The 26,262-nt window shown below is 35.8% G+C and overlaps 1 protein-coding gene across 8 annotated transcripts in view; it reads left to right on the top strand.

The window, feature by feature from the left end:
• Window positions 1-26,262, top strand: part of USP9X (ubiquitin specific peptidase 9 X-linked) — a 141,305-nt gene that overhangs the window by 76,645 nt on the left and 38,398 nt on the right. For 7 of the 8 annotated variants that reach the window (XM_023731917.1, XM_004376928.3, XM_004376927.2 and 4 more), the window contains 12 exons: window positions 6,951-7,038; window positions 9,649-9,991; window positions 11,221-11,316; window positions 11,799-12,010; window positions 13,095-13,335; window positions 13,640-13,789; window positions 14,573-14,693; window positions 21,047-21,177; window positions 21,377-21,655; window positions 23,822-23,947; window positions 24,919-25,044; window positions 26,014-26,180. In XM_023731917.1, the coding sequence (XP_023587685.1) occupies window positions 6,951-7,038; window positions 9,649-9,991; window positions 11,221-11,316; window positions 11,799-12,010; window positions 13,095-13,335; window positions 13,640-13,789; window positions 14,573-14,693; window positions 21,047-21,177; window positions 21,377-21,655; window positions 23,822-23,947; window positions 24,919-25,044; window positions 26,014-26,180 (2,080 nt within the window). The remainder of the gene's footprint in view (window positions 1-6,950; window positions 7,039-9,648; window positions 9,992-11,220; window positions 11,317-11,798; window positions 12,011-13,094; window positions 13,336-13,639; window positions 13,790-14,572; window positions 14,694-21,046; window positions 21,178-21,376; window positions 21,656-23,821; window positions 23,948-24,918; window positions 25,045-26,013; window positions 26,181-26,262) is intronic. The other variant, XM_023731916.1, reaches the window with a different exon arrangement.

Raw genomic sequence — 26,262 nt, 5'->3', positions numbered from 1 at the left:
GTCATATCAGAGTCTGTGTGCTAGAGCACAAATGTGTTCTTTAGTACGTATTCCTCCTCTGTTTTATGCCGAGTTCAGAGGCCAAAAAAATCTGCTACCTTGTTCCTAGGGTATAGATTAAAAATACTGTATATTTCCAGTGTTTATAGAATTAGAGTGTTACAGTTAATTGAATGTTACATTAAATGAGTAGGATTTAACTACTCATTATGTTTGTATCTGCAGAAGCCAATAGTGTGTGTGTGTGTGTATATATATAATATATTTAAAATGAGGATATTTGCAGTACTCATTATTATGAAGAATAGAGTACACTCTTGCCATAGATTGTAGGGCCAGAAGAGCAATCAATAAAAGCATCAGTCTGCTAATGGACAATAGGCAATGACCTTTTATCACTTCAATCCTAGGTTCCTTCTAAGAAGCATGACAGAACAGGCAGTACATTATAGGCATGCAGCTATGATTTATGTTTTATATATTAAATGCAATCAAAATTAGTGTAAGAAGCAAGGGATGTGCATGCAGTATACTTTAGCTCCAAAGTATTCGGGCTCAATTTAACATAACTCAGATTCTTTATGATTTCATCTCTTGCTGGTAGTGCAGAGCCCTCCCAGTTGCCCATCCAGACCTTCCCCCAAAGTGGAGCCATCTAAATTATATGTGCTTCAGTGTTAATTTCTATTTATTTCATTTACATATGATGTTTCATTTAATTTCATTGTTAGAGATTAGGAACCCTACTGCAAGGGCAATTAGGAGAACGGTCCATGTGCAGTTCAGCCTCACTTAGGGTCTCCTCCATTTTAGTCATATTCTATTTGAGTTATTGCACCAACTCAATTTCATGGTCACACGAATATCTGCACTCTTCAGCTTCCCCTGCTTACATTGTCAGTATCTCCACCAAGTAAAAGGTATGAATCTGTATCGTCAGATTGCCTAGGTTTAAAACCTGACTCAAACAGCTGTATGACCTTAGGCAAGTTCTGTATGCTAGCACAATACCTGGCAAATAGTAAACATTAGAATTTTTGCTATTAATATGTTTCTTCGATACCATCTGTTTCTCCTAACAAACCTTGATACGTTTTCCTCCTCTGATACAGTGCAATATAATTTTGATTAGTACCTATCTGTCTACACATACTTAAATATGGAAGGAAAGTAATTTTTTAATCTTCATCTTTTTGCCTTTTTCTTCTGTCATACTTTTCATGACATTAAATCACTTCTTGGTAATGTCAACCACCAGCATTTCTGAATTTGTAATCCTGAAGCAAGTTATGGTTTTTGCCTCTGTATAATAAAAATGTTGCATGGATCCCATTAAGCATGAAACATGCTGTGCATCAAATAACATCATGCTTCCACAGTTCACTGATGCTCTCAATTTCAGGTAACCATTTCACCAGTATTAAGAATTTGTTTCGCGCATCTGTATTTCATCTCCACTAGCATCTCTACTTTGGAGAAAATATTTCCTCAGTAACATTGTCGGCTGATTTCACTTCCTACTTTAAAATTAGTTCTGGTGGAGGAATGAATTTCTTAAATTCTCTCCAACTTCTACTCATTGTCTCACTACTACTGCCTTCCTGCACTGGTGCTTCCCCAGTCATTCTTTAAATGTTTTTTTTATACGCATACAACAAAGCATAAACCAGTTTTCAGTTTTTAGCTCATTGGAAAGATAATTGGTGTACTGAGCAGAACACTTACTGAAAGTTTCGTTTTTTTCCTGGTTTCTGGATCTGTTGGGGGACTTGTCATTGTAATTACATTATTGCATCCTGTTTCCTTATGACTGCCAGTTTCCATCATCTGTTCCCATTCTCTTACATCTAACACTGGCAGTTTTGGGGAACGTTTTCCATAAAAAACGTTCCTTCATGAGTGTCATTCAGTAACAGTTCTGTTAGAATGGATATTCTGGGCTAGACTTGCTTAGTAGCTCTGACTCGTTCCCACACATCATCAGTGAAGTTAAATCTTTGTGAGTTCTTTAAGCTAGTATTAACCATTTTATTAAGTTTATAGCTGTTTGAAGAAACGGCTGTTTCCAGGCCTGGGGCATGGAAAGTATAAGATTAACCTTGAACATTTTATTCCAGAAAGTATGGAAGTGCTCAAAAAATCTTGCTGATATGTCAAAAGGACATAGGAGTTAGCTCTCAATGGCCAAATGTGGGTTAGTTAGAGTAGCAAAATAAATGATAGTAATTGAACCCATTAAATAAAATTTGAATCTTTTTTTCTATACTGATAAAGGAGAATACCAATAATAAATGTAGAACATATGATGGAAATCAAAAACCAAGAGATGGGGGTGGCAGTTAACTTCTGGAATGGCAGGGTAAGATGCTTGGCAGATACTCTCCTTAACAGTAAAACCATTTAACAACAAAATACCCATTTATTGGAGAAAATTATAAAAAGCAATTATTTAAAGTCTGTGGAAATATCATAATGGGATACACATTTCTTCAAGAAAATCTAGTAACATTTATTGGAGAAACATTTACTCAAGAAAATCTGAATCTATAGTGACAGTCTGTAGCATTTGAGCCACAACTTGTGTCCTTCTTCCCATACTCAGCTCTATTACATGGAAACTACTCTGGGCAGGTGCAGCCAAGAAGAGGGAGCTCCCTCACCATAGCTGCCAGTCTAGGATTATGGTTTCACTTAATGAGGGACAGTTTACCAGTGTTTCTTTTCCTCCCCAGTCCTGTATTAGAGAAACTCTATTCTTGGTGGTCTTAGCTAAGAGAGCTGACACTCCCTTACCCCTCTCAGCCCCTGCTAGTAGGGCAGAAACTTGGCTTTAGTCCATTAATACAGTTGTCTGAATTACCCCAACCCCCAGCTCACTCATAGGATGGAGGTTCCATGCTAGGAAGGGCGTTCTGAAAAAACTAGCACCCTCCCTACCAGCACCTGTTCGTAGAGCAGGGGTATCACTCCACGAGAGGCACGCTGCTGTCCCTGCTCCAAGTTCTGTGCATTGTTACAAGGGTGTTCTGCCCAGATTGAGAAGCAAGCTATAAGGACAAATAGCTAGGTAGTTTGGCTTGAAGGACTGGTTTTATTTGAACCAGAGCATGCCATACCTAAAGGCAGTATCATAAACAGTAGAGATCTTGGTGAAGAGCAATTAAGATGGTGCTTGTAACTATGTACTGGTACTAACAACTGAAACAGTAGAGCAACCAGAAGTTTAACAGATAAGCGAAGAGCCCTTCTGGGAACACAGTCAGCCCTGGGGGTTAAGGACGGCGGTATGCATGGGTTAGGCTGCAGCCACACCGAAGCAATGAAGAGTAGCATGTGGGGCAAGTTGAAAACATTCCCCAAGTTGCACACTGATCAATCAACAAAAGGCAGAGACTTCATGGGCACAGGGAGCTTAAACAATAAGCTACCCTGATGCATGGGAAAATCCTAGGAATAGAAAATTGCACACATCCGTGCATGCCTAAAACTGACGTCTTCAGGAGTGATTGGAGACAAAATATCGAAGCTACTAGTCTCTGGCTATATGTGAGGCAAAAACATAATCACCTTGAACTGTGATGGCAGCCTCAAGCTACACGCATGTCCAATGGTAAAGGGTAAATACCAAACTAGCCGGGGGGCTTAAGCACAGTCTTCGACCAATAAGAGGCTTAAGCTGACCTAGGGTGACCCCTAGGTAGCCAGGCTAAAAGAAAAGGGGAAGAAATCTGAGTAGATGTATCAGAGGGCTGCAGTAGTGGGCGGGTTAGTCTAGCTTGGTCACCAAACAAGCAAACAGCATCAACCTGTGCGCTGGGAGTTAGGTGAGGGCTACAGTTGCTACAATATGATACTGAAAATGTCCAGCTTCCAACAAAGAAATTTAAAAGACGTGCAAGGGAACTGGAAAGTCTGACAGATAACAGAAACTGCCTCTGATGATGGCCTCAGCAGACAAAGACTTGAAAGCAGTTCTTATAAATATGTTCAAAGAACTGAAGAAAACTGTGTCTACAGAACTGGAGGTATGATCACAATGCCTAATCAGAGAATATCAGTAAAGAGATAGCAATTATTTAAAAAAAAAAAAATTCTGAAATTAAAATGAGAAATTCACTAGTAGAGCCAAACAGTAAGTTTGAACTGGCAGAAGAAAGAAGTAGCAGTTTTTAAATATAGAGATGATGCGATCTGAAGAACACAGAAAGAAATTAAAGTGAACAGAGCCTCAGAGAAACGTAGGACACTATTAAGTGCACTAACATGCACGTAATGGGAGTAGCAGAATAATAAAGGGGCAGAAAAAGAAATGTTGGAAAACTTGACAAATTTGACTAAAAACATTATATTAATCTACACATACAAGAAGCTCAGCAAACTCAAAGTAGGATAAATGCAAAGAGATCAAAACATCATAGAAAATCTTGAAGGGTGGTAAGAGAAAAACGACTGAGGGCACAGGGGAACCCCAGTAAGATTAACAGCTAACTTCTTATCAGAAATTTGGAAGCCAGAAGGCAGTAGGACAACGTATTCAAAGTGCTGATTGGGGTGAGGGTGGTTCTGCTAACCAGGAATCTTAAATGCGGCAAAATTGTCTCTAAGAATTGAAGACTCCCCTAGGTAAAGAAAGACCAAGAGAATTTTTTGCTGGAAGACTTCACTAAATGAAATACAGGAAATAGTTTATTTGTCCGGTTAAGGTCTCTGGGTGGTGCAAACTGTTTGCGTTCGGTGCCTAACTGAAAGGCTGCTGGTTTGAACCCACAGGGGTGCCGAGGAAGAAAGGCCTAGTGATTTACTTCTTTAAAGATTACAGCCAAGAAAACACGGTGGACCTCAGTTCTACTCTGTAACACATGAGGTCGCCATGAGTTGGAATTGACCACAATGGTTTTAGGGGGTTATTTTGGAGGGTAGGATGGGGAAGAATGGGGAGTGACTAGGTACAGAGTTCTTTTTAGGGTGAAGAAAAGTGTTGTAAACATAAATTGTGATGAAAGATGTGTACACAACTGTGACTATACTAAAAACCATTCAATTGTATACTTTAAATTGGTGAATTTTATGGTATGGGAATTATGTCTCAATAAAGATTTTTCTTTTTAAAGTGAACTTTCTCTTTTATATTGAGTTCTGAAAATAGACAATTTGTTTATAATGACAACAACCAGCTTATATTAGTCTCAGCCATGAGTTACCATTTCTTCCCACCGATTTTCATAGACACCACAGTTAATTTAGTATCATGTAATTCCTTCTTCTATTTGCAGTGGGAAATTTGCCACCGAGGCAACACAAGTTGAATGTTCCCAAAGTTCTACACTGTGTCCCTCGTCTTAGTTCTTGATGAAGTCAGCACCTAAAGGAAAAGGGGGCAGTGCTGAAACTAGTGGTTAAAAGTTTGATAAAAGATGTTTAAATAGTCTCAAAGTATTTCCCCACAAATAACTAATTGTGGAGAAGATAATAGTAACTTTACAGTGGAGAAACCTGGTGGAAACTACCTTAAGTGATCAAAGTTAACATTTGAGTATTGGCACAAACTGAGAAGATGTGCTTCCTGATAATGATGCACTGAGGGAGACATGATGCACTGAGGGAGACATATCACTTTTGTGGTGTTTTTACAAAAATGCATAACCTGAATCTAATCCTGAGGAAGCATCAGAGACACCCAACTTGAGGGATGTTCAACAAAATTGGCCTATAGTTTCAAAAAGATCAAGAAACACAAAGAAGTGATGAATTCTCCAGATTTAAGAAGAATAAAAAGGCGTAATAACTAAATGCAATGCTTAGTCTTGGGCTTGGAGAAAAGGAAATATAAAGGTTTGTAATCAGAAAATGGATTAAACTTGAATATGGACCGTGGATTAAATCAGTACTCCACGTGCATATTTGGCAATGTCTGGAGACATTTTTGATTGTCTTTGGAAGATGGAGGGAGGAGGTTCTACTGGCATCTAGTAGGTAGAGGCCTGGGATGTTGCTGGACACCCTGTAATGCATAGGACAGACCTACACAACAAATAATTGTCTAAACCAAAATGCTAGTAGTATGTTGAGAAATCCTAGGTTAAATAATAATATAGTAACAGTGTTTGATAATTGTACTATGGTTATATAAGAGAATGTCCTTGTTTAGGAGATACACATTGAAGTACTTACAGTAAAGGGACATGTCTCCAATTCCCAAATCGTTTAGAAAAAATGATACATGCATATATGGTGACTAATGAAGCAAATGGGGCAAAGTGTAAACAATTGGTGATTCTGGGTAAGGATTATAAGGGAATTCCTGTATTCTTTTGAAAATTGCTGAGGATTGAAATTACTAAAAGTCACCGCTAAAAAAGAAGCATGTATGCAAAGCTTAAAAAAGGGAGCTGAAGTCCAGTGTTTAGTCAGATGTTTCAAGATTAGTGCTCTGAATAAGAAAATTTATACATAATAGAGTAGAACTTGGTGTTTTCTCCAATTTCTTGAGAAAACCTCATGAGAAGTAAGGCTTCCAGGTCTGAGCTTTGATGAAATTGACTTCCATGGAAGTAGACAATTTGTGTTTGTGATTGTTGGCACATGCTAATGCATGCAGAAGTAGAAAGCAGTGAGTCATAAATACATGGGATTCCTTTCTTCACCCAGCATCAAAAGCATGTATGTTTCCAAACATTGTAAAAGTTTCATCTTTACAGTGTGTCAAGATTTTGTTCAGAGAAGAACCTCACGGTTTAGACGACCTCGATTATTACTTCACACAATTAGAATTCTTTGGCACTTGCGGACACATACTATAAAGCCCAGAATTTATTAGTCGATTTCAGGTTGCCTTTTAATGATTAATGACTTTTTAACTGACTTAATTTCCTTTGGTTAAAGGTAGCAGTGATGTGGGTATCCATCTGTGTACGTCATGATTTTTCAATTTTTTTTTTTTTAATTTGAAGACCATGAAGACTATGACCCACAGACTGTGAGGCTGGGAAGTAGATACAGTCATGTTCAAGAAGTCCAAGAACGGCTTAACTTCCTTAGGTATGTTTTAAACAATTGGTGTTGCTCTCATTAAGACACAGATAAGGAATGTAGAGTTAATGTTCTGTGTAGGTCTTTTTTAGTTGACCTTTTCTCTCTGAAGTTGAATGTTTACCTATCATTGCCTAAAAGTCACATGACATTTCCTTATGTGGTCGTTATTAAATATAAATATTTTAATATTATTTGCTGAGCTTCAACTTTTTTTCTTATTTGCAGTATTTGAAGGAGAGCATGTTCTAAATTTTAGGATTGAGTTCTGTTCTTCATATTCGTTTACAGTATAAATGTTTTTAAAGAACAAATTTTTATATTGGACACAATCAGCTGGACAACCATGTTTTGTCACAGGGACTAAGGAAAGAGGGACGGAAGGCTCCTGGACCAGCACCGCAGCAAAGTGGTTTGAGTCCTCTAGTGCCTTTTTTATCCTAACAATAACTGACAATGGCAATCTGAAGTCATGTGTTAATAACATTACTTCTGGTGGGGAGAAGGAAAAGAGGTTTATTCCATTAAGCCAAAGTTAGATGTAGTCCAAGGCTAGCTAGATTTGCTCAGTGGTATTTAACTTTTAATGACTAAGAGATTTGAAAAGAACCTCTGTTACAATTTTGGGTGATGAGAGGTTTTTTATGAATGGAAATAACCACATCAGATAGTAGAAGAGCACATTTGGACTGTAAATGTGCAAAAGGAAAATTTCTAGACTGTGACTGCTTCAGGAAACGTATTTATTATTTTAATATGTATTCTGGAGGATTTTCTCCCTGGTTTATTTTAATTATGTATTTTCATTTATTAAACTATGTGCTTATTTATGGGGGAAAACTTATGTGTTTACATAAGGATTTTAACTTGAGAAAAATTCTAGCCGCCAGATTTTAAGAACTTCAACGTTTGTTTAAAGTGAAGTGTTCTGTATGTTGGTTTGCTTTTTAACCATGTGGATACAAGAACTTGCCTTCCCAGATTGAGACTCAGGGCCATAACGAGCCGTTGTTATTGACTGGCATGTATTGTGTCCCTTAGGTTTACTAGAACAGTAAAATGGTTACAAACCTTTTTGCTCTATTTAAGTTAGGAGTCAAGAGGATTTATTTTAGATCCTGCTGTATTAGTGCCTGTCTGTATGATTTATAGCAACTCACTGGATAGAATCCTACTATTTAATGCCCGCTGTGTATTTGGCCTTGTGGTAAATAAACGTTACATTTAATGATAGCAACATGTTGAGGCAAGTGTTATTCCCTTTTGATTAATAAGAAAATCAAGATTCAGATTGGTTAAAGTACCTTGTTTGAAATCACTCAGCCAGTATGTGATATGGAGCTGGATTACTCAACTAAGTCTACTGACTTTAAAACCTATGCTGTCTTCATTAGACCAGTGATTTTTCAAACTTTTCTTGGAGCCTTAGGGCTTCTTAGGGAGGTGTCTTGAAGGTTTCTAAACAGTGGAGAGTTTCATCTCCATTTTCTCCTTAAATTTCTTTGTTCTAATATCTGGGGCAGCTCCATGGACTTGTGTATGGATTTTGGTTTGAAGAAGGATTTCATTGCTATCCTTAAAAAAAAACTTTGAAAACGACTGTTTTTTATCCCACTGTACCACAGTTTTCCTCATCTGTAAATTCAGGACAGGCAAGGTTAGATAGGACTAGATGCTAGACACCCTCTTTAAGCTCAGCAATCTTATGAAAATATCAGGGACCCTAGAATTAAGATCCAAAAGTGCTTTGAAATGGAGAGGAAACCTACTGACATTCGGTGGATACTCCTTACTCTGTAACTGGGCATGGAGCCACCATTATGATGTTAGCCAAGAATTATGTGTAAAGTCACCATTCAGAATAAAATTAGCTGTTCTCTTTCTTTGTTATTCACATAGCAGACTGGGTGGGTGGATGAATGCTAAAAGAAATTAGAAAGCTAACCGAAGGAAGAAACTATAGTTGTAGCATAATTCACCTTTATTATTGTCTTATTTTAATGACTAAACAAGGAGTCGTACAACTAAAAAGACCCTAGGGGACATCACTGAATAAGTGACAAGTATCCTATTGATTATTGACATAAAAAGTTATTAAACCCTATGTAGGTTATTCTGTTTAATGTGGTCTGGTACTGAGTGATGGATATTAGATCATCAGAAAGTATTAGACATTAAGCTGTTTTAACTCTTCAATGTCAATGGGTTAGTTATCTTTGAAAATCACCTAGTAGAATACTTAATTCTCCAATGATGCCATATAAGCAGCATGCTAAATCTTTTAATTTAAAATCAAATGACCTATTAAAATTCCTTTAAAATGGTTGATTTCAAAGACTAAACCGTTCAGGGAACAAGTCTTTTATTCACATTAGGTCCAGTCACCTAGCAGAGTTCCCTTGCACGTAGTAGGTGCCCAATATATGCTTCTTAAAGGACTACATTAATATGTAGTGTTTTTTAGTACCAGATAAAAATAATTCCTTTTGAAACGACTTTTCAAAAATCTGTACTTAAAATATATTGTGAATAAATGTTTTGTTTTATACATATCCAAATAGATTGCCTTTGAGGATAAAATTATGCAGATCCTAATGGCTAATTTTTTGTTTTTCTAAGATTTTTATTGAAGGATGGCCAGCTGTGGCTCTGTGCTCCACAAGCAAAACAAATATGGAAATGCTTAGCAGAGAATGCAGTTTACCTTTGTGATCGTGAAGCTTGTTTTAAGTGGTATTCCAAGTTGATGGGAGATGAACCAGACTTAGATCCTGATATTAACAAGGACTTCTTTGAAAGTAATGTGCTTCAGCTTGATCCATCCCTATTAACTGAAAATGGAATGAAATGTTTTGAGCGATTCTTCAAAGCTGTGAATTGTCGAGAAGGGAAACTGGTAGCAAAAAGAAGAGCCTATATGATGGATGATTTGGAGTTAATAGGTTTAGACTACCTTTGGAGGGTAAGTGAAAAGTAAAAACACTGTATCTGATGTATTTTTTCAAATAGGTAAAGAATCACAATTTTGCATATGAATTAATATGTGTTTTATTTTGCTCTGATACTGGTCCCAGGAGTCTGGAGTAGTAATTGTTCATCTTCTTTTTGTGTCATTTGCCAGTGGACACACACCTCCCTCGGTCCTGCCCTCGCTCTGCCACTGATACTTCTGTTTTCTTGGAAGATACTATACTGTTCCCCCCTATTTTTATTCAGTGTCACTCTCTCTTTCTTCTGTGTCAGTATGAATTTCAGGTTATTATACATTTAAGACCATTACAATAGAGGACAGAAGAGAAGACTTTCAATTTTTTATGCATGTATGCTTTTACTGGCACTGGTTTAACTTGTGATATTTTTAGATACCTGGGAGAGTAAAATATTATGTTCTGCATAAGGCTAGTCTTTCCCTCTTGATAGTACTGATATATTATTCCTGGTTTTTGAAGTCTGACCTGTTACACAGTTTATATTGGTTTTTGGATATAAAGTATTTTTCTGTAAACTATAAATAGACTAAGATGTTTACTATAATTCAGTGGTTTTCAAACTTTTATCTTAAACTGCAGAAATACTTTTTAAAAATCATTTACATGATACTCCAAAATGTAGAATTAGTTGAAATGAGAAAGGCCTGGTTTTTTCTGATGAGTTTCCCCATGCTTCCTTCCTTTTCCCTCCCCAAGCCTGTTACAGGGGTCAGCTCTAAAACACCTGAAAGGTAATTGGGGTTATTTGGTGGGGGGGGGGGGAGGTTTATAAGTATTTATTATCCTCATTATTGAAAACCACTGATTTAATTAGATGAGTGATAGAGATCTGTAGAAATGGGAACGGGTAACCCTTTATGCTAAACTTTATTTCATTTAGTCTCTTATTTCCTTTTAACTAATGTGAATTCGTCTTTGAATGCTTCACAACTTGATTACCAAGATGTTCAATTGCAGGGTTAAATAATACTGGTCAAAGCATGTTTCATGTGTGTAAAATGTGTCTCATTCTTAAATTATTTTATTCAAAGACTTGCGTTTTACGTATTGTTATTCTTTCTTTTGGTCTGTTTTCTTAATTTATTTGATTATCAAAGTCAACGTACTGTTAAATTATTGGCTACTCTATATGGTTTGAATTTAAATTCCCAATTAAAATATTTTTTGAAAGGTATTAAACACTCAATCTTTTTGAACCTAGGTTGTGATACAGAGTAATGATGATATTGCTAGCAGAGCAATAGATCTCCTTAAAGAGATATACACAAACCTTGGTCCGAGGTTACAGGTCAATCAGGTGAGGATTAAGATGTATTAAAACTTCCACAAATTAGAATCCGGATTGAAAGAACTTCTTTGCTTTTAAGATTTTTTTCTTTAATTCAAAATGAACTAGAAATTGTTTTGTTTCAACTTTTATTACGAATATATCTGAACTATTTAGTCCATACTTCTCTCGTAGAAATTGCTGACTAAATGAATCTTGCCTTGACTTTATCTTGAGGTAATTGGGGTTATTTGGTGTGGGGGGAGGATTTTGAGTATAATTATTTATTATATGTTGAAATGGTAAGAGATTTGACTCAGTTTGGTTTGATACTGACACTGAATCCTGAAGTTCATTTCTTAACTATCTCATTTATGCTTGTTAATTTATTAACACCAGCCTCCTTTTAATAAACATGGGTTTTATTATCAGTAAAGACTCTGGTTAAGCTGCCTTTAACTTTTACATTTCAAAACAGCTTGAACTGTTTTTATTTGGCCCGTTATTTGTAGGTGGTGATCCATGAAGACTTCATTCAGTCTTGCTTTGATCGTTTGAAAGCCTCCTATGACACATTGTGTGTTTTGGATGGTGACAAAGACAGTATTAATTGTGCAAGACAGGAAGCCGTTCGAATGGTTCGAGTACTAACTGTTTTAAGGGAATATATAAATGAATGTGACAGTGATTATCATGAGGAAAGAACAATTCTACCAATGTCAAGGTTTGTGATGGATCTACTAATTCTGATTCTTAGTTATTTCGTATTTTCCTAGCCATTTGATCAAAAAAAGTGATGATGTGCAGATAAAAGGAGGGTGAAGAAATTTTCATTTTTGGAAATATCGGTGTCCTGCTCATTATAAAAACCTTATTTGCATCTTACCAATTATTTTTTTAATAATAGACCTTCTTTTCCAGTATCTGTTTTGTTTTTATTTTTTTGGCAAGGCATTCTCATTCATTAAAACTAGTTTTTGTCTTTTATTCTTTTTCCATTGAAAAATGCCTTTTATGTGTCACATTGATAATTTTGCAATTCCAAGTGGTTTTATTTTTATGTCATTCATTTACACTATTAAAATAATAGCATAGTCACGTTGGAGAGTAATTGGAAAGAACTCTTAAAAGCTGCTTTGACAGATAGCCAATACAGCAAGGTGTATTTTTAAATGTTCTGTCAAAATTTCTCTTACAGTCTTACCATTTAGTAATTTAAATGGTATTTATAGTTTAGAGATGTTGATAGCATGAATGCCATCAGTAATTTTTTTAAAAGAGGTCTCTTTGTTAACCATGAAGTTATATAAAGTTGCCTTTTGAATATGATTTGTATTTTGTATCTTACCCCCGAGAAGATATCATGCCAGTTATAAGTATCATTTTGGGGTGGATTTTGATATTGAGACATTTTCAGAAAAAAATGTCCCATCTTGACGTTTTTGTTGATATTTTCAAGCCAGAGTTTATCTTCCACATTTAAAAATAGTGAATTGGGCTTTCACAGCAAAAAATAAGTGTTACTCACGTCTCTGTTTGAATTTATTATGACTAGATACCTAATTTTCTGCAGACATCGGTAGAAGAGTGATGCAAATGGATGTGACTGTGTTGTGTTTTCAAGATTACTTATATTTGTAGTTAAAAGGAACAATAAAATTTTATTTTTGAGATGGTACAAATAATACCTGTAACTTATTTCCTTTTGTTTAATAAGAAAGTAATTTAGTATTAAATTGCTAACTTTATTTTCTTGGCACCAGTATGTGAAAGTGTGCTGAATATTATGTTCTTTTTTTTCCTCCCAGAGCTTTTCGTGGTAAACACCTCTCTTTTATAGTTCGATTTCCAAACCAGGGCAGACAGGTTGATGACTTGGACGTATGGTCTCATACAAATGATACAATTGGTTCAGTACGACGTTGTATTCTCAATCGTATTAAAGCCAATGTAGCCCATACAAAAATTGAACTCTTTGTGGGTGGTGAGCTGATTGATTCTGCAGATGATAGAAAGCTAATTGGACAATTAAACTTAAAAGATAAATCGGTAAGTGTATGTAATCATCACACTTTTTAAGTCAAACCTGAGGATTTTTTTATTCGATAATGTTGTTAAATGTGCAATGTTGTGTTAGGTATTTTGGTTATAGCATTAAGTAAGACAGGCATCGTGACACAGTAGATACAGTAAAGGTTTTTAAAAACAAACTTATTTACGGGGTTATATTAGGTAACACATTTAAAACATATTTCTAAAATTACAGGAAAAACAGTATTTTGGGGGGGTGTTGATCACTAAGTTCTGTGTTTCTTTGTCTTTGATATGATACTAATATAACTGTGATTTTCAGCTAATTACAGCCAAACTTACACAAATAAGTTCCAATATGCCTTCAAGTCCTGATAGCTCTTCTGATTCCTCAACTGGATCTCCTGGAAACCATGGTAATCATTACAGTGATGGTCCCAATCCAGAAGTGGAAAGCTGTTTGCCTGGGGTGGTGAGTAGATGCCGCCTTGAGCTGTTATATGCAAGGCATTATGTTTAGGTTCTTTGGGAATAAAAAAGTATATAGAACAGTTTTTTTTCTTGAGGAGCTTACAGTTTAATGAGGCAAATTATCAAATTACTATACACTTAATCATCCCGTCAACTTCAGAATGGATCCCTCTGAAAGATGATTGTAACTTAGTTGAAATTGAAAACAGTTTCTCCGTATAATATTATGTTTGCATAGAATTAATACATTGTACGGCTTAATTATAGTACTCCTGAATATATAAACTTAGAAAAATACCACTGTAAAATCGATTCGTCCTTTAGAACTATTTCTGTAGGAAAATACCTGCACTTTTTCTCAGATTGTCAGGAACATCTTGTATCTAAAGAAACAGCAACTCCTCTCTGTTCCTTCCCCTCCCAAGAATTTTAATGCCTACAGTAATACCAGCCACTGCAATGTCAGAAGGGTTTGGCTCCCTTGGACAGTTGGATTAGGGATTTAACTAATAGGCATGTCAGCCCTTTTTATGTCTTAAGTTCTGTATGGGATAAATAGTTTAGCAAAACAGTAAAAGAGCTGTCACGAATTACTGAAGTTTGCTTGGATGTTGTATTGAGTCTGTATGACGAAAAGGTTTGTATAGGTGAGAAGATAGGGAAGGCAGACCATTTGAGAGAGTAGAAATGACATAAGCAAAAGTGTAGAGATTAACAAACATTTATTTTGGGGACCTTTTTGGAGTAATTTGTAGGTAAATGTTTTCTGTATTTTGTATTCTAGATAATGTCACTGCATCCCAGATACATCTCTTTCCTTTGGCAAGTTGCAGACTTAGGTAGCAGCCTAAATATGCCACCTCTTAGGGATGGAGCAAGAGTGCTTATGAAACTTATGCCACCAGGTAAGTTTTTTGTTTTTGTTTTTTTTGAGAATTTGATAACATACATGCTAGACAGTAAAGAGGGACATTAGCAAATTCTGTTTCTAAATGGAATGTGCTTTGTGCTGTACACTACAACAGAGATTGGCAAACTACAGCCCACAGGCCAAATCCAGCTCACCACCTGTTTTTTTTACAGCCCAAGGAGCCAAGAATATTTTTCTTCATGACCAAAATACTCAACGTAAACCAGGAAATTACATTACTACCATCTAATCATCAGACCCCATCCACGGTTTCTCCAGTAGTGTCTTTTACAGCAAAAAAATCTACTTTTAGAATCAAATATTGCATTTAGTTGACATATCTTTTTAGTTTCCTTCTGAAATAGTCCCTTAGTCTGTCTCTGACTTTCATTATTTTGACACTTTTGAAGATTACAGGCCAGTTATTTTGTAGACTGTCCCTCAATTTAGAATTAGCTGTTTCATCATGATTAGATTCAGGTTATGGATCTTTGGCCGGAATACTTGTCAAGTGGTGTGCAGTTTCAATTTATCTGTATGGACTTATGGTTTCCTCTTACACTCAGCTTTCAGTTAGTAGTTCAGCTTAACCATTTGTGCCATCTAGGGACTCCTTTCCTTCCCTAGTCTTATTTAATATTTTTTAATACGTAAAAATTTACATGGTTCTAAATGTCAGTATAAAAAGATACACTTAGACATTTGTAAGTATATTTGTTACCCTCTCTCAGTAACAAATTTAGTAGTTTCTGGTGTTATCATTCCTGTGTGTTTTTGCAGTAATAAGGAGATACGTGTATACTTATTCCTCCTTTCTTACACAGAATGCAGCGTACTACATACTCTGATGAACTTTGCTTCTCTCACTTAACAATACATCCTAGAAATCACTCCTTATCAATTTATAGTGTGCTTCCTCTTTCATTTTTATATCTGCATATTATTACATTGTGCAGAATTATTCCACTGTACATACCATAGTTTTTCCACCAATCTCCTATGTAGGGGCATTTACATTTTTTCTAGTAATGCAATTACAGATAATTTTCAGGAATTTTTTTTTTTTTTTTGGTCTATTTAATTTTGATTGCTAACATCAGATATCTGAACTTGGCTATCTATTTATATTTATATGTGTAAGAATAGAGCTCCAAGCTGATTGGAAATGCTCTGTGCTTGGACAGGGCTTAGGAACTATTAGACTTCACTGTACGATGATACGTTGTTAATTCTATTTAGGGACTCTAATGACAATATCTGAAGTCTTTTGTCTGGAAAAGTTCATTTGTTTTTTCCCTAGAATCATCCTTCAGACTACTGTTTGTGTGCTGTAAGTTGTGTTGCCAGTTTTCAGAAACCTGGACTGGGGCATGCAGCCTCATTTTTTAGTCTTCAGACTCTGCTTCTGCCATCACGGTCTAGAGTGTCATCACTATCACCCTTCTCTGTGCCTGGTAATCTTGTTCCAGAGCCTCTCAGTTTCAGTTTCTCAAGAGAGTTCTCCAGCCTCCTTTAGGGGTTAGGAGAGTTAGTGGCCTGCCCCCTTCATTGGGGGGAGTGGAAACTTGCTTCTTATGCAGATGTCAATCAGTTCCTTTGGTTTTAGGCCTTTGATTCATCTATACTTGTTTCCAAATCCTTAGCTTTTCTAGGATTCAGTGGGTGAATGGGCTAACTTACAGGTGCCTTCTCCTCTCGTCCCTGACAAACATATCTCGGTTTTGCTAAGCCAGCTATCTATTTTCCGTGCCCTCTACACCTTCAGTAAGTTGTTGATATCTCTCTAGTGTTGCTTCCTATCCTGTTATCATGTCGTTTTGAGTTTATGTATTTTCATATTCATTTATTGTCGTTTCAGTGGTGTTTTGGGGTGCGTTCCTGATAAATACAGTTCAATACACCGTATTTAATTGAGCTAGGTAACTTTCAAAAGTGTGCTTCCATTATCTCCTTTTTCTAAAGTAAACACCTTGTTAAGCTTTCCCCACCTTGCTTTCTGAATCCTATGGGACAGAATCAGTTCAAATATTAATTAGGCTCTTTGCCAGCTAAGGATTCTCACAGAGATTTTGTTTCATTTTTATCCCTTATCTGTTGTATTGTTTAGAATTTGTATTGTCTCATTTGCTAGTATCTGAGTCACAGTCACTGTTGATTTATGTATATAGATAAACATTAACTCAAAACACAAACCCTCATCAAAATCCGTAATTTCGTGATTTGGGCATAATGCCACCAGATGGCGAGAGTATGCTACTCCCTGGTAGCTCAAGTAGGAAACATGAGAGGGTGCTTTTTAATATTTTATATAGTCAAAGTTGTATTATCTAAATTTGAAACGGCCGACTTTTGGGAAAAAAACAGTGATGATTGTTTTACAGTGGAAGAATCACAGGCTTTCGTATCAAACGGACTTGAGTTCAAATCCTGGTTCTTCTAGTTTCTACTCTGGCTTTAGACATAAGTTATCTTAATCTTTCAGAGTTTTCTTGTCTGTAAAACTGGGCTAATGATAACTGTTTCATAGAATTGTAGAGATTAAATGAGGTAATGTATGGAAAAATCCCTAGTTTAATACCTGGCACTTAAGTCAGTATTTAACAAATGCTAACCCATTCTGTCATTATGGTTGTTTATACACACACATTGTGCACACTCTCTCAGTTCTACAAGAGAGGAAGCAGGGGCTCTAAGAAAAGGAAATAGTTATAAATTTTGTTTCTGGCTGTGGCAGCTAGATGTGTAACATTTGAGTAGTCATGTGGGGTGTGCGTGTGAACACACATGCATGTATTTGAAAGGGGGAAAAATACGGTTTTTTATCTAGTCATTAACTTTGCCTATTTTAATTTATTCTGAATTGCTGCCTGAAGTCAGATGCCTCCATTGTGATTTGCTGTTAAACTAGAACTTCTGCAGTCTTCTCTGTGGGTAATTCAGTCTCTTATAACCTAGACTGTATCTAAGAGCTCCTGTGACTTTTCCCTATATAAATCAGGAAAACAAATTATTGCTCAATATTGAATGGTTAAAATGATATACTACTTGACCAAACGGAATGAGTTGCTTTTCCACTTAAGAGTTTCCTTTTTTCTGGGAGTTTGGTATAACTAATATCTTAAAATATACCAAACTCTGTTGTAAGCTCTTACTCACTCGTTTAAACCTGACAATATCTCTGTGAGGGAGTTACTATATTTATTTTATATTTTAAAGATGAGAAAGCAGGCACAGAGAGATGAAGTTACCTGACCAGGGTCACATAGCTTAAATGGCAGTTCTAGGATTCAAATGCAGGCAGTTGGGCTCCGAGTTCTGTACTATTAACGTCTCTGTTACTATTCTTTATTTTCTATACTTTTTAATAATTGCTTTAGACTTGTTGTCAGTTGCTGTTTAGTCTCCTCTGAGTCATGGCAATGCTCTATATAACAGAATGAAACACTGCCCGATCCTGCACCATCTACATGATGTTCGAGTCCATTGTTGTGGATACTGTGTCAGTCCATCTCACTGAGGACTTCCCTCATTTTTGCTGTCCCTCTTCTTTACCAAACATGATGTCCTTTTACAGCGATTATTTTTTCCCCATGAAATGTCCAAAGAAAGCAAGTCAAAGTATTGCCATCCTCACTTCTGAGGAACATTCTGGTTGTATTTCTTTTAAGACTGATTTATTCATTCTTTTAACAGTCCAGTATGTTCAGTATTCTTCACCAACACCTTAGTTCAAATGTATCAGTTCTTCTTCTTTCTTTTCTTATTATCCAACTTCTGCATGCTTGTGAGGTGATTGAAAAGACCATGGCTTGGGTTAGGTGCACTTTAGTCATCAAAGTGACATCTCTGCTTTTTAAAACTTTTCAGAGGTCTTTAGCAGCAGATTTGTCCAGTGCAATATGTCGTTTGATTTGACCGCTGCTACCATGGACATTGATGGTTGATCCAAGTAGAATGAAATTGTTGGCAGCTTCAGTTTCTTCTCCATTTATCATAATGTCGTTTATCAGTCCAGTTGTGAGGGTTTTGTTTTTTTCACATTCAGGTGTAATCCATACTGAAGGCTGTATAATTTTTGACCTTCATCAGTAAGTGCTTCAAGTTGTCTTCCTTTTCAGCATATTGCAAGTTGTTAATGAGTCTTCCTCCAATCCTGGTGCTGAGTTCTTCATATAGTCAGACTTCTCAGATGATTTGTTCAGCATACAGATTGAATAAGTATGGTGAAAGGATATAACCCTGCTGCATGCCTTTTCCAGTTTTGAACCATGCATTATCCCCTTGTTCTTTTATAACAGCTGCCTCTTGATCCATGTACAGGTTCCGCACGACCACAATTAAGTGTTTTGGAATTCCCTTTCTTCACAAGCTTAGACTTAGATAGCTTTATAAAAGACTAGAAAAGGATGAACTACTATGTTTAATTATCTTTGGATGATAGGATTATGGGTGGCTTAAATTTTGTCTATTTTCCATATTTTATAAAATGAGCATGTATCTATATAATCAGGGACCTGAAATCATTTAGGTTCACAGAATTGTTGGTGTTATTAGGTGCCATTGAGTTGATTTTTCACTAACAGCAACCCATTGTGACAACAGAACTGCCTTCATAGGGTTTTTTAGGCTGTAGAACAGCCAGCCTTTTGGTTAGAATCCCAGCACTTTACCTATAGAGCTAAAATGGTCCAAACCCCTCAGATGAATAAACTGTAGCCTAGTAACATTAACATTAAAATACTTTTTGTTTAAAGCTTCCTCTTTTAGAGCTCTTCTTTTCTCTTTTTCTTTTCGCCTCCATCCTTCACTCAGTATTTTTAAACCAAGCAACACATTCTCAAATGTAGCTGTTAAGAGTACGAATTGACTTGTTTTTAGAGGGTAATTTGGTAATATATGTCAAAAGTCTTGGACTTCACAGTTTTTTCTGCTTGCAGGATTTTTTTCCTGGTGAAATAATTAGAAAGATTTAGCTGCAAGTATCTTTATTCTTTAAAAAAAAAAAAAAGCTGGAAATAACCTAAATTCCCAGTAATAGGGATTAAACTGTATACTAGTAAAATGACATACTTTTATTTTAATCATCAATAAAAATGATGTAGGAGATGAATATTTAATGACATGAGAATGTTTTAAAACTATTTGTTATATTACACAGTAGTATATTCCTTCAGAGTAGGGGAAACCAACAATTTCAACACAGAGATTGTTTGATAAGATATGGCAGCTCACTACTTCCAGGCCTGTTAAAGTTAGTTTACCCCAATGAAGTTACGGTTATTTTCTTTTATTTATTTTTATTGTACTTTAGGTGAAGGTTTACAGAACAAATAGTTTCTCATTAAACAGTCAGTACACATATTATTTTATATGACATTGGTTAACAACCCCACGACATGTCAACACTCCCTTCTCAACCTTGAAGGACTTTTTTTTTTTTTTTGGTGAAAATATACATAGCCAAAGATACACCGTTTCAGAAATTTCTACATGTACAATGTAGTGACATCGATTACATTCTTCCAGTTGTGCTATTGTTCTCACTATCTTTTTCCAAATTATTCCATCATAGTTATTTTCAATTATCTTTTTAATTTTATTCTTCAAAAGCAGCTTTCACCTTAAAAAAAAAAAGACAATATTATTTCTCAAGTAGTATTTTAATCATAGGGCAGTTACCTTGGAAGTAACTTGATTATCAGAGTACTTTCTAAAGTTAATTGACTATTCTAAAATTTGAGTGTTGAATTGTATCAAGGTATTATCTTTTTTAAAACTGTATTTTTTTCCCTGATTTAAAAGAAACTCATGTTTTACTCTTATGGCAAAAGGAAGATACAAAGCTCTGCTTATTTTGAGGTGAACATCAGACATTATTCCTTTTATTTTTTAATGCTTGCTTTTTAAGATTCAGTTTCTAGGGTTCCTGTAAGTCTCAATAAAGCAAAACAGTCAGTGGATAGGGGCATAGAGGCAAACGAGCGAATGTGGTGAGAAGAGCTAGTCATTTTTTTTTTTTTCTTTTTTTTTTTCAGTAAGAACTGCTTCTTTTTGCTGTGTTTTTATCTTTTTTGGTCTCTAGTTCATGGGGGTGGCATGTTGTTTTTAAGGTCTTTCAGTAGCAGATTGCTCCCTTCATGTTTGGGGTGACTGATTTATAGAGTCCTGGTTGATTTTTTTTTTTTTTTACCAGTCCAGGTCTGGTTAAGTCTTGTGAAGTTTTAGCCTATGACTTAACTGAATTGATTGTTATTCCGTATTAAAATAGTCTTCAAGATATCAAGAACGAAACATTCGAGAACACGTGAATTACGTTTTGTTTTAGATTGTTTCTCTTTTTTCTTACAGATAGCACAACAATAGAAAAACTAAGAGCTGTTTGTTTAGACCACGCAAAACTTGGAGAGAGCAGCCTTAGCCCATCTCTTGACTCACTTTTCTTTGGCCCTTCAGCCTCGCAAGTGCTATACTTAACAGAGGTTGGTTTTTTCCTTTTGAGTTTACTGAATGTTTTTAAATTTGACTTCTTTATATGAAAATGTGAAGAACATGGATAAGATTATAATGCAATATTTTTAGATGGTCGAGCACTTCTTAGCAATGCTGTTAGGGGAAATAGAAGTTTTTGAATTATTTCAAAAACCTTTTAATGCAGTCTTTGCCCCTTTTTTCCCCTAGGTAGTCTATGCCTTGTTAATGCCTGCTGGTGCACCTCTGGCTGATGATTCCTCTGACTTTCAATTTCACTTCTTGAAAAGTGGTGGCCTACCTCTTGTCCTGAGTATGCTAACAAGAAACAACTTCCTACCAAATGCAGATATGGAAACTCGAAGGGGTGCCTACCTCAATGCTCTTAAAATAGCCAAACTGTTGCTAACTGCCATTGGCTATGGCCATGTTCGGGCTGTGGCAGAAGCTTGTCAGCCAGGTGTGGAAGGCGTGAGTTCCATGACATCGGTAATACTAAATTTAAAAAAAAATCTTTTTGTATTGGTAGATAGTAATTTTTAAACTTTTCAGCAACTCTTTTAAGTATATAGTGTTCAAGGTCGATTCAAAATGTTTAAACTTCCTTTCCAGTGGCACCTCGTTTTAGAGGTTTTCTTTTATTAAATTATTAGTGATCTTAAAAGTTCAAATGCTTTTTACTGACTACTGATTTGAGGGGGCAGTTCCTCCTTGCCTCCTTTAGTCCTGTTTGACTTTCAGTTATTTTAAGCCTAACGAAAACCCCATATGAATCTCTTGTTAACTCCTACTGGGCAAGTATATAAACACACAGATGGTAATAAAAGAGATTTGATTGATTTAGCCTGTTGCCAGCCTCCCTTCCTGCCACTGGCTTGACCTCTGGTTCTGAGCTTATTCTGACTCTCTCTCTGACTTGGTATCATCCTTGATCCACATCGCCAAAAGTTCTGAAGACATACTGGAATTCAGTGCCTATTTAGGAGAGGCCAAACTATGCATTTAATTCTAACGAATGTTTGAGTTCTTTTATATGCATCATAAGTGATGATTTTACTAATTTACTGGTAGGAGATGAAGTTACACGGATACGGATACAAATACCCTTCTTTAGAAATGGCTTAGGTATTAATCAGAGAGATTGAAATATTGATTCTATATGTGATATTATGAAATGTTCATTATTTTAGGTATGATAATGATATTGTGGTTATATTTAAAAGAAGGTCCTTGTATTATAGAAATAATTGCTGAAATATTTATAGATAAAATTCTGTGATATCCAGAATTTGCTTCAAAATAATGCTAGTGTGGAGAGAGAGATGGAAAATGGGAGAAAAGTGTTAGATAAAACAGTTTTGGTCCTTTGTTGGTAATTGTTGAATCTAGGTAACGGGTACATGGGAGTTTGTTACACGATTACTTCTACTTTCATGTATGTTAGAAATTTTACATTAAAAAAGGGTATAAATACAAATAAGATAATCATGTATTCCCTTAAAAACCTGGTGGTTTTTTCATGCAAATAAGGAATATAAATTTATAAAACTCTACCCTCATTCCTCAAGCAAGCTTTGTTGTATTGTATTGTTTGTTCTATGTTTGTTAGGGTAAAGTGTTTCTTACTGGTTAAAAAAAGAGGTTTTTGTCAGGATAAAAACAGGTTCTTGTTATGATGCCTAATCCGGTGCCAAAAACCAAACCCGTTGCCATCAAGTGGATTCTGACTTATGGTGAACCCCACATATTCCAGAGTAGAACTGCACTCCATAAGATTTTCAGTGGTTGTAATCTTACATACATCACCAGGCCTTTCTTCCGTGGTGCTGCTGGGTGGACTTGAACTGCCAACCTTTTGGTTAGTAGCCGCGCATAAACAGTTTTGCCACCAGGGACCTGTGATCCCTAATACAGAGGCTTAATGAAGTAAACAGAAAACAATTACGGTTCCCTTTTTACCTTTTCTCTGATATTTATAAATGTGCCACTATAGATGCTAAGGTACATAATAGCCTCCTATCTCAAAGAGTTCACAGTCATTAGGGAGCTAAATGCAAAATCAGTAAAATAGACATGTCTTAAATACTATTGTAGTAATACAGTATATAGAAGGGGAGTTATGACAACACAGAATTGCTTGGCTTAGTGACTAAATAAAAGTCTGTCTTTTGTCATGGATTTAAAATCTTATACTATTAAGTAAAGTATTGTTAGTACTTTTAATATTCCTTAATTTTTCTCCTTTTCAAAGAAGTATTTGACGACAAGGGGGGAATGTGGGCAGCGCCTGCCTCGGAGCACCCGTATAAAAGACGTGGCAGAACTTTCCCAAGTATCTAGATGAGGGTGGAACTAGTCTGTTGTATCATTTGTCCCCTGCAAGTTAATCTGAGCCCAGATTTAGAAACACACATTGACTTCATCTAGAATGGGGGTTTGCAGAGGGATATGTGGCACTTCAAAGCACAAGAAAGAGAGGAAGCCCACATTGTTGACAATGTGAAGTACTTTTTGTCTTAAATCACCATGGGTTCTACAGTGGATATATATGTAAGGAGGTCATCCTGAGGGAGTGGTGATGGATGAGGAGCAAATGGTTGAGTTCTGGTTATGTACAAATTATTTACTCCAAGTAAAATGGTTAACTGTTTTCAGGTCAACCAAGTTACTCATGATCAAGCAGTGGTGCTACAAAGTGCCCTTCAGAGTATTCCTAATCCATCATCTGAGTGCATGCTTAGAAATGTGTCCATTCGTCTTGCTCAGCAGATATCTGATGAGGTTAGTATTAAACTTCTAAAGCTCTGAGATCCTGGCTGGTTCATTTCTTTCTACTTTTGACCCTCTGTGAATTGAGAAAAATAGCCTTTATCACAATTTGAGGCTTAATTTTCCTAGCCCCACTCACTTTAATCACTATTTCAGTTTAGTTAAAGTTTTCTCAACATGAATTTTACCTATTAACATTAGTACTTTGTTTTTAATCCACTTAATTGAAGTGTAATTTATGTACAATAAGTAGCATCCTTATAAAGCACACATAGTTCAGTGAGTTTTGACAGATACGTTTACTAGTGAAACCACTGCCACAATCAAGATACAGAACATTTCCATCGCTCTTTTCTTATGCTGCTTTCAACTGCATCCTTCTCTCTACCCCTGGCTGCAGGCAACCACTAATCTTTTGTCACTATATAGTAGTTTTTGTTTTTTAGAATTTCATATAAATGCAATCATACAGTCTATTTACTGTTGTGTCTGGCTTCTTTAACTCAGAACAGTTCTGAGGTTTATCTCTGTTGTGTTTATCAGTAGTTCCTTTTTATTGCAGAGTTGTATTCCATTATGAATATTACAAATTTTGTTTATCCGTATACTTGGTGAAGGACACTTGGATTGTTTGGCTGTGAATAAAGTTGCTGTGCACATTCTGTACAAGTGTTTGTGTGAATATAGGTTTTCGTTTCTCTTGAATAAAAAACTAGAAGTGAAATGTTTAGATCATTTTTGTAGTCTTTTTAAGATTTCTTACGGATATAGTACAGGGCCAGATAATAACTTGGAGAACATACGTTGTGGTATTGCTGTTTAAACAAAAAAAAGGGACAAAGGCAACTTGGGAACCTAAATATATAATAGTGCTTATTTATGATCATTCCTATTTCTTTTACAAGGAGAAACATTTTTGTTTTTCTAGGGATTATTTCACTTTAATATCCTATCAGCAGTATTAATTACTTATTATTTTGCAGGCTTCAAGGTATATGCCTGATATTTGTGTAATAAGAGCTATACAGAAAATTATCTGGGCATCAGGATGTGGGGCATTACAGCTAGTATTTAGCCCAAATGAAGAAATCACTAAAATTTATGAGAAGGTAAGAATTATTACAAAAATATGTTCCTTTTGAATAAATGTTGCTTAATTGTGCATGTGACTAAATTTTTATTATGTCTCCTATCTTTAAAAATCCAATCACTTGTATCTTAATGGATGAAAATGAACTGGTAACTATAGTTAAGATTTGAATATAGTAACATTTTACTTTGAAACTGAAGTACTTCAAAATCCTTCCATGAGCCTGCCTTTTTAATGAAACTGCCTTTTCTTCTTCTCACTGGGGCCAGATGTAATCGTCTCATATGCAGTTTGTTTTCTTCCATTACTTTGAGTTTATAGAGTCTTTTCTGGCTTAGTAGAGCTTCTCTTGTATGGCCAACATACCCTTGAGTTGCCCCTCGATAATATATTGATGTCCCACAGTATCTGTGGGTATGGTACTGGTATTCATTCAGCAAATATTTGAATGGCTATTCTTTTTCAGGCGTGTGCTGTAATTATTACTTTTGATGAATATATAGTAAGATTAGAATTTATCAGCTGCCTACCCAAATTATATTTTAGGTTGTAAAAGTCTTTCCAAACCTTCCTGAACAATTATTCAAAACAGTTGCTTTTGAATAAAATGGCACTGTAGATAAGCTACATAATAGAACTAGTTAAAAATACTTAACTGCATTGCTAGAGTGGTTCATGAGAAAGGAGTGATTGTTGATGCAGGGTAAAGAAATCAGAAGGTCTCTAGGAGCCTGAGGGATGGAGAAGCTGGTGGTATGCTCAGTATGGTCTTTCAGTCCTTGGGACATAGCAAAACACCAGAATTAGACTTCATTTTCTATAATAGTTGTTTTCAGACTATTTTGAAAGCTGCTCAAGAGTTACAGGTGAAGAGACTGAGGCCATATGGTTTAAGTGAGTAGGTAAGTTTTAAGTGCTAATTAAAAGTTGTGCGAGATTTTTCTTAAATGCATCTCTAGGTAATTTGATCCTGATTATAATTTTACAGACCAATGCAGGCAATGAGCCAGACTTGGAAGATGAACAGGTTTGCTGTGAAGCATTGGAAGTGATGACGTTATGTTTTGCCTTGATTCCGACAGCCTTAGATGCACTTAGTAAAGAAAAAGCTTGGCAAACATTCATTATTGACTTACTATTGCACTGTCACAGCAAGTAAGTGTCTTTTTTTAATTCTAAGAAACTTTTATTTTTGTAAGCAGAAATGAATTAATTCATTCTTACCAAATTTATTGCA

Source organism: Trichechus manatus, unplaced genomic scaffold (assembly GCF_000243295.1).
Source record: "Trichechus manatus latirostris isolate Lorelei unplaced genomic scaffold, TriManLat1.0 scaffold00046, whole genome shotgun sequence".
NCBI classification, from domain to species: domain Eukaryota; kingdom Metazoa; phylum Chordata; class Mammalia; order Sirenia; family Trichechidae; genus Trichechus; species Trichechus manatus.
Note: the sequence above shows the minus strand (reverse complement) of the source record. Positions and strands in the feature narration are given on the sequence as shown.